This window comes from Aspergillus pseudoviridinutans, assembly GCF_018340605.1.
Source record: "Aspergillus pseudoviridinutans IFM 55266 DNA, scaffold_2, whole genome shotgun sequence".
Lineage (NCBI taxonomy): Eukaryota > Fungi > Ascomycota > Eurotiomycetes > Eurotiales > Aspergillaceae > Aspergillus > Aspergillus pseudoviridinutans.
In genome coordinates this window covers 847,627-863,979 of record NW_025091282.1, presented here as the reverse complement: position 1 = coordinate 863,979, position 16,353 = coordinate 847,627, and the positions used below count along the sequence as shown (strand labels likewise).

At 50.9% G+C, this 16,353-nt stretch overlaps 5 protein-coding genes across 5 annotated transcripts; 4 read left to right on the top strand and 1 right to left on the bottom strand.

Annotated features, from left to right (window-relative positions):
• Positions 1-763: 763 nt before the first annotated feature.
• Positions 764-2,905, top strand: Asppvi_002353 (2-isopropylmalate synthase; the record flags this gene model as incomplete). Its single annotated transcript, XM_043298342.1, has 4 exons — positions 764-771; positions 864-1,008; positions 1,062-2,639; positions 2,705-2,905. The coding sequence occupies 4 exons, from the start codon at positions 764-766 to the stop codon at positions 2,903-2,905; spliced, it is 1,932 nt and encodes a 643-aa protein (XP_043154277.1).
• A 788-nt stretch (positions 2,906-3,693) lies between these two features.
• Asppvi_002352 (putative AMP binding domain protein) lies at positions 3,694-9,667 on the bottom strand (the record flags this gene model as incomplete). Its single annotated transcript, XM_043298341.1, has 6 exons — positions 3,694-4,621; positions 4,685-5,288; positions 5,346-5,555; positions 5,611-9,374; positions 9,485-9,507; positions 9,608-9,667. The coding sequence occupies 6 exons, from the start codon at positions 9,665-9,667 to the stop codon at positions 3,694-3,696; spliced, it is 5,589 nt and encodes a 1,862-aa protein (XP_043154276.1).
• A 1,229-nt stretch (positions 9,668-10,896) lies between these two features.
• Positions 10,897-11,849, top strand: Asppvi_002351 (40S ribosomal protein uS7; the record flags this gene model as incomplete). The annotated part of the gene is made up of 3 exons (XM_043298340.1): positions 10,897-11,042; positions 11,247-11,430; positions 11,532-11,849. 3 exons carry the CDS (start codon positions 10,897-10,899, stop codon positions 11,847-11,849), a joined length of 648 nt encoding a protein of 215 aa, XP_043154275.1.
• Positions 11,850-12,407: 558 nt separating this feature from the next.
• Asppvi_002350 (SDA1 family protein) lies at positions 12,408-14,879 on the top strand (the record flags this gene model as incomplete). The annotated part of the gene is made up of 4 exons (XM_043298339.1): positions 12,408-12,454; positions 12,547-12,582; positions 12,658-12,945; positions 13,016-14,879. The coding sequence occupies 4 exons, from the start codon at positions 12,408-12,410 to the stop codon at positions 14,877-14,879; spliced, it is 2,235 nt and encodes a 744-aa protein (XP_043154274.1).
• A 595-nt stretch (positions 14,880-15,474) lies between these two features.
• Positions 15,475-16,284, top strand: Asppvi_002349 (uncharacterized protein; the record flags this gene model as incomplete). Its single annotated transcript, XM_043298338.1, has 1 exon — positions 15,475-16,284. One exon carries the CDS (start codon positions 15,475-15,477, stop codon positions 16,282-16,284), a length of 810 nt encoding a protein of 269 aa, XP_043154273.1.
• Between the last annotated feature and the right edge of the window lie 69 nt (positions 16,285-16,353).

Genomic DNA, 16,353 nt, shown 5'->3' with positions numbered 1-16,353 from the left:
AGCGGCCGTATATATCCACTCATCTACATCCCGCCCTCTCCAAAGTGACTCAGATCGAAGCTATTCAAGTCCTCTATCGTAGGGCATGACTGAATCGTTTCAGTCTCAGTCAACGGCTACTGGCGGTTAACCACGGTGGGGCCATGGGCCTCATGGCCTGAGGCCCATATAATTGTCTCCGATCATCGGCCCCCGCATTGAGTAGAATAAATTCCAGCTCACTGCATAGACAAGCATCAGGAGAAATAGAACGGCTGGAAAAGATTTCATAACCTGGACAAAAAGTCGCATTCGATTCGCTTCAGGAGCTGAAAATATCAGCCTATCGCCACTTGCCGAACACACCTGCAACAATTGCGACACCAACATCAGTGGCCTCTGGACTTTTATATACCTGAAGTATCCACTATGCGAGGCCCCCTCGAGCCTCTGGCCAATCAGAGTTGCAAATTAGGGCCCCCGCGTCCGCTGTCGGCGGATCGACGAAAAAATATGTGAAAGGCGGCGAGAGAGCGTCATGACCTGTTATTGAACGATGGAGATACTAGGTACTGACTCACTCGTCAAACTCTCTCGTCCACATTTCTCCCTCTACTTAAATATCATTCTTTGATCGTTAAATCTTTCGTTTAGTGTCATTCAGGCACCTTTTATCTGCTAATTGTCTGGTCTTCCCTTTCCTCCTTCTGGCCACACTATCCTGAAGTAACTTTCTCTACCTTCTTCCCCTCCCCCGCTGCGGACACCGCACGATACCGCCATCATGCCTATGTATGTCTTCTGCCCCTGAGCCTTTGTTGTTTACTCCAACTCCTCAAATAGCGATTCGGATTTGAGCTTCTTTTATTGACTCGTTTTGATAGGCTTAAGGATCCCTCGAAAAAATACAAGCCCTTCAAGCCTCTACATCTCCCTAACCGCCAATGGCCTGATAAGGTTATCGACAAGCCGCCCCGCTGGCTGGCCACTGATCTGAGAGATGGCAACCAGAGTCTGCCCGATCCGATGGTGAGGATCTCGTTCAAATTTTCTGGACGCCTCTGACGTATAGATGTATATAGGACGGTGATCAGAAATTCCGGTTCTTCAAGATGCTCGTCGACATCGGTTACAAGGAAATCGAAGTATCATTCCCCTCGGCATCGCAAACGGACTTTGATTTCACTCGGCGCCTGGTAGAGACACCAGGAGTCGTTCCCGACGATGTCTGGCTCCAGGTCCTGTCTCCTTGCAGAGAAGAACTCATCCGCCGCACTGTCGATTCCCTCAAAGGCGCAAAGAAGGCTATCCTCCACATCTACCTGGCTACCAGCCCGTGTTTCCGCCGAATAGTTTTCGGAACCACCCGCGAACAGAGTCTTGAGATTGCCGTAAGATGCGCCAAGTACGCCCGCTCGATAACCAAGGACGACCCAGAGATGGCTGGTACCCAGTGGCAGTTCGAGTTCTCCCCCGAAACCTTCTCCGACACCGAGCCTGAGTTCGCAGTCCAGATTTGCGAAGCCGTCAAGGCTGCTTGGGGCCCTACTGAAGAAAACCCCATAATCTTTAATCTGCCAGCAACAGTGGAGATGGCGACGCCAAACGTATTCGCAGACCAGGTTGAGTATTTCTGCCGCAACATGACGGAGAGAGAGAAGTTCGTTGTCTCTGTGCATCCCCACAACGACCGTGGCTGTGCTGTTGCGGCCGCCGAGCTGGCTCAGATGGCTGGTGCTCAGCGTGTCGAAGGTACTCTTTTCGGAAATGGTGAGAGAACCGGTAACGTTGATCTGGTCACTCTCGCCCTCAATCTCTACACACAGGGTGTCAGCCCTCAAGTTGACTTCTCGGATATCAACTCGGTTATCAAGGTGGTGGAAGAGAGCAACAAGATTCCCGTGAATGAAAGATGGCCCTACGGTGGTCAGCTGGTTGTCTGCGCGTTCAGCGGCAGTCACCAAGATGCTATCAAGAAGGGATTCAAGCTGCGTGAAGGTGCCAACGCCACCGACGACGACGAGTGGGTCATCCCGTATCTCCCCCTGGATCCTCAGGATATCGGACGGAACTACGAGGCTGTCATCCGTGTCAACTCCCAGAGCGGCAAGGGTGGTGCCGCCTGGGTCATCCTGCGCAGTCTGGAGCTGGATCTCCCGCGCGCTMTGCAGGTCGAATTCAGCAAGATCGTTCAGAAGCAGACCGAAGCCGTCAACCGGGAGCTGCGGCCCAAGGAAATCGTCGACCTCTTCGAGGAAGCGTACCACCTCAAGTCGAACCCTCGCTTCAACTTGGTCGACTACAACATCACAACCGACCGGTCACAGTCGCCGGCGCCACCGGAGCCGGGCAAGGCCCTCAACACCAAGAACCTCAAGCGTCGCTTCACCGGTATCATCGAGATCGACAACATTCAACACGCTATCACTGGCGTTGGCCCCGGTGCCATCTCGTCTCTGGCGAACGCCCTGTCGACTCTTGGTATCGACCTCGATGTCATCGACTACAAGGAGCACTCGATCGGTCTCGGTAGAGACGTGAAGGCCGCCACATACCTCCAGTGCACTGCGGCCGGCAGCAAAGAGCAAGTCTGGGGTATTGGTATCCACCAGGACGTGGTACAAGCCAGTTTGATCGCTCTCCTCAGCGCAGCTTCCTCGGTACGTTTCTTATGGCCCTTTCCCCCCTCAAAAGATTCATCATCTCTAATAGTTTTTTCATACAGTTCCTTACAAGTCGTGCCGGTTCCCCCGCTCCATTCCGCCCTCAACGCTCCAACACCCTCACAGACGAGGATCTGCAAGCCCTCGAGCAGCTCGGCGACTCCAACGCGGCGGCCATCACAGCCGCGAAGCTCCCAACCAACGGCAATGCCAAGCCCAAGGTTGATCTGGACGCGCTGACTGCTAAGGCGAACAGCCAGTAATGCGTTTGTGTTCTGCGTATCTTCGAAGCTTTTCTGCGTCTCGATCGGCGGTTCCCACATTTCAAAAAAGGTGCCGAGTAGCGAAGGAGGGAAAAAGAAAACTAGAGGCTAAAAGCAAGGCTATTCAATGCATAATTCAATTGTACAGATTGAACATACTCTCTCTCTTATTCGGTTTTGGTGTCCGTGGACCAGTTTTACTATTGTGTAAGGACGCACTCCGTATATCAAGTTAACCGAAATCTCAGCCTTCGTGTTGGTAATTCATCATGTACAGCAGCTCGTCGTGGAGCATTATTATCATATTGTATGTAAACGCGGTGTATTACGGCTAGACACTATATGGACTATGTACAATGCGGCATTTATGTCAAATGTAGACAGACACAAGCAATGCGAGGCAAGCGTGGTCTATATCTATCGAGGATCTGTGCACGGGCAAAGCGAGCAACAATATTTTGGCATAAAGGCGCGCATATGGGTGGGTATGTATGTACAAAACATGACGTATCGTTCATCATGACGGTTGGGTTAGGCAGAAATGTAGAGTATTGAATGCTTCGTCACATGCAAAGAATCAGAAACTGTAAAGCAGCAAAGGTGATGATCAGAGTCAAGAGCATGTAAGGCAAGCGGCAATGCAAAATGTAGGACGATAGATCAGCATAAAACAGAATGACATAGGGGAGAGGTTGGGGAATAATAAAGCACGGAATCCGATGTGCAGTAGAGATATTCAATAATCGGCGCGGAAATTCTCACGACAATTACAGTATCTGCTATTGCTTTCAGTCATGGTGGTTCCTCATAGCATCGCTCGGAGACCGATTGACGGCACTATGACCGTATGGGTCGTCACCCCCAAGTGCCGACTGATACATCAAAGCTTCCTGCGGCCAGTCCCCCATTTTGTCTTCTGAAATATGGTCCGGTGATTGGGGTTGACCGGATGATGGGGCGGTGCCGACTGGGAGGCTGCTGGTTCTCGGCGGCTGTTGGGCGGGAATGGAGCCTTGTCCACGGACATCGCGGTAGGGAAGAACTTCACTGACAGCTCCTGCACCGGTGTGTTCATCCATGGGAGCAGAGCTCGTCGCATTGGCAAAATCGCCGAAATTGAAACCAAGGTCAGGGTGAGCAATGCCTGTCGAGTGACTTTCATTGTTCGAAGACCGCATTGGTGGGACAGGTTCCCCTATCTGAGGAAGAGACGGGTGCACGTCTGTAAGCGTTGGCGCAGGCATTTCAGCTCCCTCTCCTTCATGTATGTCATGGTAAGGAGGCAGCATTGATGCTTCCGGCTGCTCCACAAGCACCGGAGCTGGAGAACGAGGAATAGTAGCGGAATCAGCGTCCGGTACGAGAGTTGACCGACGCAGGCTGTTGCCCATGATGCTACCTGGTTTCGAGCCTTTACTGGAACGATGTTGGGGAGCTTCTGCAAAGAGGCTCATTGATCCCTCCATATCACGAATACTGAATTGCGCGATCGTGCGCAATTTGCGGGTTACCCATGATGCCAACACTTTTCCTCTCTGCTTCTCGCCCAAACGAGACCGAGGGAAGTCTCCGTGAGACACGAACGCCACTATGTCAGCTATGACTTGATGTTCACCGAGGATGGCGTCCACGATCACGGGGACAAGGGATGCCAAATACGCTTTCCTCGTCACCTCGACGACAACCACTATCAAACCACCGGCCTGGAAGACACAACTAAATTGCGAGCGTTAGCACAAGACCAGTTCAAAAGAATGGTGAAGACTCTTGATCGCTTACCATCCTCCAGACACAATGTTGCGATGACACTTCTCCACAGAGTTCTCGATGTCCATGGGGAAATGATTTAATCCATTGACCTCGAACGTTTCGCCAATTCCGCCAAGGACAAAGAGCACCTGCATCTCGACAGATTGACCAGATGGACCGATGGGCCGAGTGACGGTATGAAGGAAACCCAGATCACCGGTGCGCACATAGGCAACGTTAGGGTCTCCATCCACGATCCGGCCGTTGAATCGCTCAGCATCGAATTCATTCCTGGATCCATAAAACGCCTTGGCGCAGGCGTCTGATTGAATCCATATCTCGCCATATTCGCCGACATGTGACAAGGTACAGGTCTCCGGATTCACAATAGCTACTTGTGTGTTTACCGGAACCATCCCTGAATCCTGGACAAGCAGCGCCGTGGGATCTGTGTCTGCATCAACGGGACAAACAAGCCCTTGGCGGAGAGAACGAAGGTCAAGCCACAGTTCAATCGGTTCGATGCACATATATGATCGAGTGACGACCATAGGGTTGAGCACGTGCGAGTATACTATGTTGATTGCGGTGCGGTCCAAACTCGCGGATGCGAAATGAAGGCGCACTTTTTGGTCTGTCAAAGTATGAGATTGAGAACAATAGGACGGGGGAGATGAGTCGCGGAGCTTACAGATATCAGTTCGTGGCCGACCCTCTGCGGAGATCATCAGGTTCTTCATTTCTTGAAGCTGGAAACCCTTTGCAGGCATGACGCTCATAGCGTAGTCCAGCATCTGGCTAGTGGCATATGTATCCTTAATCTTATAACGAGACAAGGCGACGAACAATGTCATGGGATTTTGCGCAAAGTCAACAGGCGATACAAGGTAGGTAGGAGCTCCTAATAACCGGTTAACATGGAAGGGCTTTGCAGCCATATTTGCGCGTTCTCTTACCAACGTAGATGCCCATTAAGACCGTATGAAGAAATCCAAGACCTAATGTGCTGCGAACACTGCCTAGGACTGGTCTCGAGCTAGTCATCTGGCATGTCTCTTTCTGCACCTTACACATTCCCAAGATGGTGTCATGGCCAATTTGCACAGAGATTCTCCTCTGATCCGGTGTCCAATAAGTCCAAACTAGAGCTGGCTGGTCAGCTTGTAACCAAGTTTCTTTGACAGTAAAGCCAAGGTCTCGGCAGCCATGAGATTGTTTCGATGGTTTGCTGGTATTGTAGATAGCAGGCACACCGATCCTGAGGACCTGTGCAGACTGTTTTATATGCTGGGAAACGAGTTTCTGTCTCATGACGTGGTCAACGTCGCTATTGACAATGATTGCTTTGACTTTGAAATCATTGATCACATGGAGAAATGCAGGGGCATCTTCTGCTAGCCGGTTTTGGTCGATTGGAGCAATGGGAACGACAACGACACCGAGACAGAAGCAGGCATGCACGGCGTAGACATAATCTTCTGAGTGCGTGTACATCAGGATAAGATGATCTCCAGGTCGAACTTTGACCTTGTTTTTCAAATACATCGCTACAGCGGCGACTTTCAAGTCGAATTTCTTCCAGGTGATACCTTTGCCTTCTTTTCCACGGCCGTCGATTGAGCAGTAAGCCAGCTCCTCTGCCTGGCGAGAGACACGCCATTGGAGAAGGTCCACAATCGTTGCGAAGTTGTTCAAAGGCGTGGAAGTGCGATCATCCATCACGACATCGCGGTAATCCACACCCGAGTACTGCTTTTCTTGCATGGCAAGCATCTCTTGCCGTGCCGCCGAAGCCAAGGGAGACCAGATTCCCCCAACAGGGTCGACACCAACCGGCAGATTCATGACCGAGCGTTCAATACCGAACTTCACATGCACACAGGGCAGAGTACCGGCATCGAATTCCCTGCGACAGAGCATATTACCGATCTCCCGGCGTCCGTTCTTAGTCACACGGGGAAGTGTGTTCGGCGCCGTGAGAAGCACACAAAAGACTCGCAAGTGGTGCTCTTGATACAACACTTCCATACACCTTTCCGCCAGAGATTCGAGGAGCACGGAATCCAGTTGCCGAGGTGGACCACCCGAAGTTGTTGGCGCGGTCGACGCTGCATATGACTCCAAAACAACGATCGGAAGATGTTCGTCATTGACAAACACATCAAAGGCAGTGCAGTCATGTATCTTGGGCAAGTTCTTGAGAATACTGACGATCATGTGTTGGACGAAGAAGTAGCGATGTTCAACAATCTCCTGCCCATGCTCGACCCATTCTACCTTCTGTCGGAGGCGGTCTTCGTAGAGACCTAGTACAAAGATTTTCCCCTCTATCACACAGCCAAGAAGACCAGTCCGTAGAAACTCTGGTTCCACCAGCACAGGGGTAGGATTACCCTCTTCGAATTTATAAGGCCGTGCGTGGAAGATTGCTTCCGTATGCTTGGGCAATGCCCAGAAACCGCCAGAAAGAGATGGTGAGTCAACCCATATCTCACCGATCACATTGGGTGTGCATAGCAAATTGGTCTCCGGGTCAACAACTGCAAGGGTCGCATCAGGAATCGGGTAGCCGAAAGAGCCAACTCGCACAGCATGTGGCATGGTCGCTGCATACTTCCGAGCATCCTCGCCCATGGCCAAAACCACAACCTCATTGCTTTTCAAGGCCTCTTTGTCGAGAAGTACTTCGGCCAGCTCGTTCTTGTTCTGCTCTTTTGGAGCAGGAGCAGAAGCACGCGCACCGCCGCCCAGAAGGCTGCTACCGAAACCACTGTTGCTTTCGGACTTTCTTTCCTCTTTTTTGGCTTCTGTGGCTTCTGAACGCTCGGCCGGATCCATCTCATGAGTCAGAGGGCAGCCCAAACGCTCTTCTCCTCCCAACCAGTCCCGAACACTGATCACCATACCGCCATGTTCAGGCAAACATAGCATTGGGGCCACAATTTCCCGAGCTCTGGGGTTTCTCATGGGCCGCAGCCATCTGTCAGCCAGAATTTCATGAAACTCAGCGTCGACAGTCAACGTATCAATAAGACAAAGCTTCACATTTTCAAAGTTAGGCTCAGAGTTTTTCTTGAAGTGACGCGTGGCCATTGGATCTTGCTGGTAGTTGTACGCAGTGATCTTAAGCCCAGGGTAATCCGCAGCCATGAGTGTGGCTCTATACTTAGTAACCAAATGAGCGTACAAGCCTGGAGTTTCGACCGCTCGATCCTCAAGCCAGACGGTGGTATGGCCACCATACACAGTAAGAAGGACACCAAGGATCATCCCTATGCCTTGTCTTGGATCGAGATAGCTGATCAAGGTCTCTCCATGCGGCCGGACACTTTTACCTGAGCCAGGAACAGTTGCGATTATAGCGCTAAAACAAGCCATTTGATGCATGATTGTCCGGTGGCTCATGACTACACCGCGCATGTCCCCAGTAGGAGCCCGTGAGAATTCAATGTAAGCCAAGTCGGGAACCACAAGGGCCGGAATATCATCTTTTCTCTTTGGGTGATAGCTTCCGAACTCATTGGTCTTCCACCATTCTACCCCTCTGGGCCAGTTCAGCTTCTGCGTCGTAATATCCCTCTGGAAACTCTTGAGATTGTTCTCAGTTGTTAAAGCAAGATGCGCTTGAGTGGAGGTGAGAACCAGATTGAGACTGGTGTAATCTTCGAGATTATTGATGGGTACAGCAACGACCCCAGCAATGAAGCATCCCATAAGGGCAACAGCAAACTCGATGATCTCTGAATCACGGTAAATCAGAGCCACGCGGTCACCACGGTACAAATTACTCTTGTCACGGACGACTTGAGCAACCTTCTCCGCGCGACTGGCAAGTTTCTCCCAGGTGATGGAAGCAATTTCCTTGCCTTTCTGGTCTAGGACCCAGTAAGCGGGCTGCTTAGGATGTGTTCGAGCGCGATGCCGAAGTACTGCAGGGATGTTGTCAAAACTGGACATTAGAGTGTTCTTGTCGTGTGGGTCGTGTACCGCAAAAGGTATATCGCGAGGCTCGAGGGGAAGCAGGTGGTTGATAGTTGCCCCATGAGGTAACTCAGAGGCAGGAATTAACGGCGGTGCCATATTTGCGGTTGGAGAAAACGCGTCTGATTGAGAGTAGCGATGATATGCACCGCCATAGCTGTCTCTATAGTCACCCTGCTGCTGACCCGCAAAGTCAGAGAAGTATGCTTGCTGGGAATCGAGCATCGTCGACTGTCGCGTGACCGCGCCGGGTGTCATGTCGTAAGCTCCGGCGGATTCATCCACATGCTCGGAAGCTCCAGGGTTAAAGGCATAGTTCTGGCTCAAGAGTGTTGCGGTTCGGGAGTCCTCCTGCGCGATTKGAGGCCCTTGCGGCTTCGGAAGGAAAAGGGAATCGTATGAAGTAGAGGAGGGCATCCGCTCGGGGGGCTGTAATGCCATGCTATCTCTATTGTATTGAAACGCACTATCATCTTGGATAGAGCCCTGTGTGCCCATGCTCACTCGCCGGTCGTATCCGAAGCTTCCGTTACCAGGTATGTTATTCTGTGCAAAGGATTGCGAAGATGCATTTCGGGTCGCGCTATCCGCCGTAGGGGGCCGGACACTGAGAATGGCCGGCGGAGCATTGTTTGAGTTGCTTATTGGCGACGACGGACTTTCTGAAGACGCGTTGATCTCAAGCGGCTTGTTCGGACCAAGGAATTGCGAAAGGAGTAGCGTACGCCGTTTCTGGTAACTTCAGGAGAGTTAGTCGTCAGTGCGAAGGATCAGACAATGACAGTTCCTATCGCCTCATGTCTCATTGTAATTGACAGTCATAGCATCCATACGGTGAGAGTCGCTTACCCTTTCTCAGTGATATCCCCCTCCTAGTCACCAATTAGCGCATTAGCCACAAATTATGATACGGTGCGAGTCAATTTGGTACAAGTTCCATGATGAGGAAAGCAACTGATATTGATTACACACCTCGAGTTCTCTATCGAGCTCCCGCAAAGCGGCCTGGAGCTCGGGATTCTCCTCCGCCATGGTCACAGAAGCGCTTGGTAAGAATAGATTAAGACGTCTCTCATTCGGGTGCGCATATGACGAGATGCGGGATGTCGTTCATATCTTCTTCACAAAGCAGTCAAGTCTCCAACACGAGCGGCCAAGGTGTAGCCGACTGGGATTCCTTCTCCAGGTCTTATAGGGGGCCCCTTGCAAAGATGATGATTATGCAGCAGAACGGAGAACCAGTTGTGGCAGGTTGTATCAACTTGGCGTGTCTCTCCTCTTCCCCTTCTCCGCGCTTTGCTTAGCCACAACGTCACCTGCCATGGGTGCTAGGGCCAAGCGCACACAACAAACTAGCCAATGATCGGGCTTGTCCATGTGCACCGCCACAAACGAGAGGGGAATTGTTCCCGTCCTTGAAATGCTTAGATTGTGGTGCGTGAGTGGATGTAGATCACGAACGATAAGAAAGGAATTGACAGACATTGGTGTATCGTGCCTGCGTATACTTGTTGCCGAAGTTCACTTTCTATCACTCGTGATGGCAAGTTTCCAACTGTATCTTAACTCGTTTCAACGACTAATTTGGTCCTCGAATGAACGAACTACATAGGAATACTGTCTGACATGGATGACGCATCAATATCGTCGAAGACAAAGATAGAATGATGGATCCCAATTGCAGTGATTCTCTCCATATTCTATGCCGCTGCTCAAAGTCGAATAAGGGCTGATAACCGAAAGGGATGATCAACAGCCCAGTCTTCCATGACGACGGATATTATACCACCTTACCAATTGGAGGGCGTTAAGAGTACGAAAAAGTCATACCACTCGTTCGTTGGCAATGAAGAGTTACCCCAGTCGTGCAATATCACCATCCAAGAAGTGCAGCTTAAGGGATCTCAAACTCCCACACATCCTGGTATTGAAAGACCATTGCCTCAGTAGACATTGCATGACCGTACTACGTGCTTACCTTTAGTAGGTAGCATTATGGCAGTGAAGGCAACTAGTCCTAATATGGATTAAATCAGCGGGAGCATCAAAACTTTTGTCACATGACACCGGCGGGATGATTGGCGCCGGCCCTGCCCTAACCCACCCACAGTGCTAAGCGAGGCGCACCTCGATTTTCCTTGTTGCGAGCGAACCTTTTCAGCGGACCGACTGCTATCGACGACATTGAAGGTTCACCCAACGACACCGTCCGTCCACCTTCACGAATCCCTCCCTCGACAACAGGTGCATACGGCGTCACAATGTCTGATCACGGGGAAGTCGAGGTCGAAAACCCCTCTGGGGCTTTCCAGGCTTTGCCTAAGGACGCTCTTGCCGAGATGGGCACCGTCAAGCTGTTCAACAAGTGGAGCTACGAGGATGTTGAGATCCGGGATATCTCTTTGACGTAGGTTTTGATTCCAAAATCCCTGCGACTCAGATGTGCTGCGAGAGGAAATTTTATTTGGTCGGGTTGGGTTCCAATTTCGATGGGAGACATTCGACTCGTACAAGAATGGAAATATCCGCGCACACAAAACTGGGAATATATGCATTGGACAGCATCGGGATTTACAGACGCAAATTTGCTGACTCGGCTTCACAAATACAGCGACTACATCCAGATCCGCAACCCCGTCTACATCCCTCACACTGCCGGTCGTTATGCCGCTAAGCGTTTCCGCAAGGCTCAGTGCCCCATCATTGAGCGCCTGACCAACTCTCTCATGATGAACGGTCGCAACAACGGCAAGAAGCTCATGGCTGTCCGCATCGTTGCCCACTCTTTCGAGATCGTACGTGCAATTTTCCGCGAGAACCGGGAACTCAGCCAGACAATTGAGTGTACCGAGTTTGCCAGGGATAAATTACTGATACTTCGTCTTTACTTTCACAGATCCACATCATGACCGACCAGAACCCCCTCCAGGTCGCTGTTGACGCTATTGTCAACTGCGGTCCTCGTGAAGACAGCACTCGTATCGGTTCCGCTGGTACCGTCCGTCGTCAGGCCGTCGATGTTTCTCCTCTCCGCCGTGTCAACCAGGCCATCGCTCTCCTGACCATCGGTGCTCGTGAGGCCTCTTTCCGTAACATCAAGAGCATTGCCGAGTGCCTGGCTGAAGAGCTCATCAACGCTGCCAAGGGAAGCTCCAACTCTTACGCCATCAAGAAGAAGGACGAGCTCGAGCGTGTTGCCAAGAGCAACCGGTAAAGGGGTAATGATTGGGCGTGTTCTCCGTTTGTTCCTGGTTTTATGTTTACTGGAGTGGACGGGGTTTCATTAAGGATTCAGTCGATTTGCATGAATCTGCGCGACTGTACATACCTCAAGACAGTCACGGAGGGAGTGAGATCCAAAAAAATCAATGAAATCGGACGGCTTTCTTCTTTAGTAGTTGGAGTGCGATTATGAAAACTTCCAGGCATAATAAGTTGATTGCCCTTCTCTTCCTTAGAAACCTCGTTCTAGTCTTAAGTTTACCGACTCCGTGAGTGCTTGGTACTTATCATAGGAGAAACTGGTGGGCAGTACTTTAACCTGTCGACTAAGTCCGTAGTCAGTAGATCATCGTCATGTAGTTCATGTCATCTCATGCACAGAAATAATTAAAGCTGTACGTCTAAAAGTTAATGTGTAGGCCGCGATGCGGAGTTTGCCGCTTATGGAGAAAAAAAAAGTTCAGAGTTTTGACTTATCAATATCCCAACCACCACCACCGCCGCTTCCCTAACCTGCAACGCTCGAATTATCAGGCAATAATTCGAGATCATGGTGAAACGGAAGTTGGGGGCCTTGGAAAAGGTCGAAGCTGACCTGTAAGTTCCCTTTTTCCCCCCCCCAAATCTACAGCTATCGAACTCCGAGAAAAGTTTCGCTCGCCACTAACAGTCTTTGTCTGAGTTACCAGGCCCAATCTACAGCATAAAATTCGCAGAGATCCAAAGTGAGTTGCTTGCGCGCGATATTCTAGTATTCTTCTGGTTTTCACAGGCCGTTAACATGAGCGCGCGCTGTCCAGGTCGTATATCGAGGACTTTCGGGCCCAGCACTACCAATATGAGAGTCATCGAGAGATTTTCATGGCAGCGCCAACGGCTGCCACCGACACCGGAATCATTTCTCTGCGAGAATTGATTGATTTTATCGCTCATGTTGCCGATTGCTATCCAACTATAACGAAGGACTTTCCCCAGCAGCTCATTGATATCCTTACCCAGCACCATCTGGTTCTGGAACCCGAACTGCGAGAAAAGATTGTCGGAAGTTTAGTGCTACTTCGAAAGAAGGAATTACTCGATTCTGCGACGTAAGTGAAATTGAACAATGCTGTGCTCACCCGGAGATGTTGAACTAATCCGACTATTTCATATATCTAGACTGCTACAGACATTGTTCCCTATTCTTATCTCAACACCGAGCAAAACTCTTCGAGCTTTGATTTTCCAAAAGATTCTCATGGACCTGCGCTCATCAAACGCAAAAACGACGAATCACAAGCTTAACCGGACTATGCAGACCGTCTTGTTCAACTTGGTTACGTCAGACCGCACCTCTTCCAAAGGCTTGTGGGCTATCAAGCTCACGCGCGAGCTATGGAAACGGCAGATCTGGACCGATGCTAAGGCCGTTGAAGTCATGAAGGAGGCTAGTCTGTCAGAGAATGAGAAAGTGATAGTTGGTGGTGTTCGTTTCTTCTTGGGCGGCGACAAGGAACGAGAAGAGATGGAAGACGAGAGCAGTGATGAGGAGACCATCGACCTCGGAAGAGTGAAGCATCAGGTTGGGATTAACAAGAAGACCCGAAAGAAGTCACGCGCTGTTGAGAAGGCAAAAGCCGTAGTCAAGAAGCGAGAACGCAAGAAGAACCAACCGCATCCTCTGAACTTTTCCGCCCTTCATCTTCTGCACGATCCCCAAGGATTCGCCGAGGCGTTATTCGCGAAACACCTTCAGAATACGAAGTCGAACTTGAACTTGGAGCAGAAGCTCCTGGTTCTACAACTTGTCTCTCGTCTCGTCGGATTGCACAGACTGCATATCATGCATCTCTACTCTTACTTTCAGAAATATCTCACGCCACGTCAGGCCTCCGTGACATCGTTCCTGGCTTCCCTTGCTCAAGCATCACACGACTTGGTTCCGCCTGATGTTCTGGAGCCTCTTGTGCAGAAGATCGCAAATGAGTTTGTCTCTGAAGCAGCATCGTCGGAGGTGGCTACGGCTGGTCTCAATGCCATTCGAGAGATTTGTGCCCGACAGCCCTTGGCGATGAACGAAACCTTGTTGCAGGATCTCGTTATGTACAGGAAGAGTAAAGACAAGGGTGTGGTTATGGCTGCCAGAGGATTACTTAGTCTGTACAGAGATGTCGGCGCGGACATGCTCAAGAGACGGGACCGCGGTAAGGAGGCTTCTATGAGCTTACGGGCTGGAGAGAAGAAGGAGCGTCGTTTCGGTGAGCAACAGACTGGCGAAATCGAAGGTCTTGAGTTGCTAGAGAAGTGGAAGGAGGAAGAGCGCCGGAGACGGAGAATCGAGAAGGGTCTGCCCTCCGATGCTGAAGACGATGAGGACGACGAGGCAGAAGACGATGCGGCCTGGGATAAGTGGAACGTTGAAGACGACGAGGATAGCGATGATTCCGGTGGATGGATTGACGTGCAGAGCGATGCGGAAATCGAGCTGAGCGACTCAGATGATGACGATTCCCCGCCTGCGAAGAAGACCAAGCAAGGCGAACAGGAAGAGGACAAGGCCGAGTCAGAGACTGCAAAGAAGACGAATCTTGCGACGACTCGAATTCTCACGCCAGCCGACCTGGCCAAACTTGCAGAGCTGCGCAACGAAGCGGCCGTCAATTCCTTACTTCCAAAGAGACTCCGCTCTGACAAGAACAATGAGCCTTCTCGTCATGCGGATGATCCGCTCACAGCCGCAGAGATTGAGGGTCTGGCAGCTCTGTCTGCTGGCAAAGCAACACGCGAAGAGCGGATCGCTCATGCTAAGGAAGGCAAGGATCGGTCCGAGTACAAGAGTGTGACTGCACGACGCAAGGAGCGCAAGGAAGCGCAGGGAAAGAGCACTACGAACAAGGAGAAGGCGCGCAGAAAGAATCTCTTCATGACTCTAGGAAAAGCGAAGAGCAAGGGCAAGAGAAGTCTTGTGGAAACACGAAACGTCTTGCGGGCTCACCAGGAACGGCAAAGGCGTGGTGGTAGGAGAGGAAACACCGGCTCATAGTATATATAGAATAACATAGGGGAGAGGACTTAAAGACGGTAAAAAAGTTTAGATACCATTGTTTGATCTACTATGTTAGACTTGAAGTTTTCGCGATCTGGGTTATCCGGATTCAAGAGATGCTTCCGCCCACCATATCAGTTATTTTCGTTTTCGTTGGGTAGGCGAAGTACATCTCTTGAGTATCAGCTCTGCTTCGTATCTCTATCCATGCTCAGAGTATCTGTTCCAGTCTAAAGGTCAATGGACAAGCCTAGCCAACCCCGAGCCCTATCGCTGTCCCAAAGCGGATATACTACTGATCTGCGCCAGCAGGACGCGTTTCTCACGTGAAACGCGACTCCGCGTCCCGCCAATCCCAGCCACTGACTTTCTGGGACCTCATCCTCTCTTAATCTCCAGCTTCATTGTATTATTGCATGCCAGTCATGCCTCGCTCTTCCCCTAAGCCTCTTTGAAATCTCTTGCTGATTTCTCTGACAATCAACCTACTTCTATTGGTCACTGTATCTCTACAGAGCAGCATTGACTGCCGAACCTCTCCACTCCACTACTTGCCTTCATTCTCTAGATCAATCACCGTATTCCAATCAAGATGTCTCTCGCGCAGAACAGCAACCTAGAGTCCAAGCGCAGACGATTCCAACCGCCTATTACAACTTTCTTCTCTCCAGCTGTGTCGGATTCGAATGGCACAGACGCTGCATGCAGCCCGCATCTTTCTCACAGCCACTATGCCGCCGCTACCCATTCTCCCCACCCCATTCTCCCCGCCAAAATCCAGTCCTCTCTCCTCTCTGTCGGCATGCGCGTCCGCAAATCAGTCGCTGAAGGTTACAAGACGAAGGGTGTGAAGATGTTCGATGCACCTACCAGTACCATCACTGTCTCCGCAAAGCATGAACATTCCGCCGGTAGAGGCTGTCCCACCATTCGCCCGGAACTTGCTCCTTTCTGCGGCCTCTCCAAATCATGCGACTACACTATCCAGCCTCACTCTAATCCAGTCTATCGGCTGTCCGACACAAGGGACTATAACGTCGACATCGTCACTGACGACGGTGATGCCTTCTCGCTTCCTCCCAGCAGTCAAGAGTCCGTTTACTCGGCCAACAATAGCCAGAAACGATCCTATGACCCTGATGACGCGGATGAATACGCCAGTGAATTTGAACACAATGCATTTGCAACTACAGACCCCATACCTGGTCGAACCATCCTCTGTCCAAGCCTGGGACACCAAAGGCGGCGATTCGTTGCGTTACAAAACCAAGCCATTCAACAAGGGACTATGGAAGCCGATGACTTCGAAGAGCCGGTGTTCCTCCGTAGGCGGGAAGAGGTTGATATCGATTACTTGCCTGGTCGAATGGGTGGAGGTGAGGTTGAAATGGGAGGGGCATGACACATTTACCTGATGTCCTCATCATGGTTCAGAAGGTTCAATCGGTTTGTTCCGATACATCATCCGTTG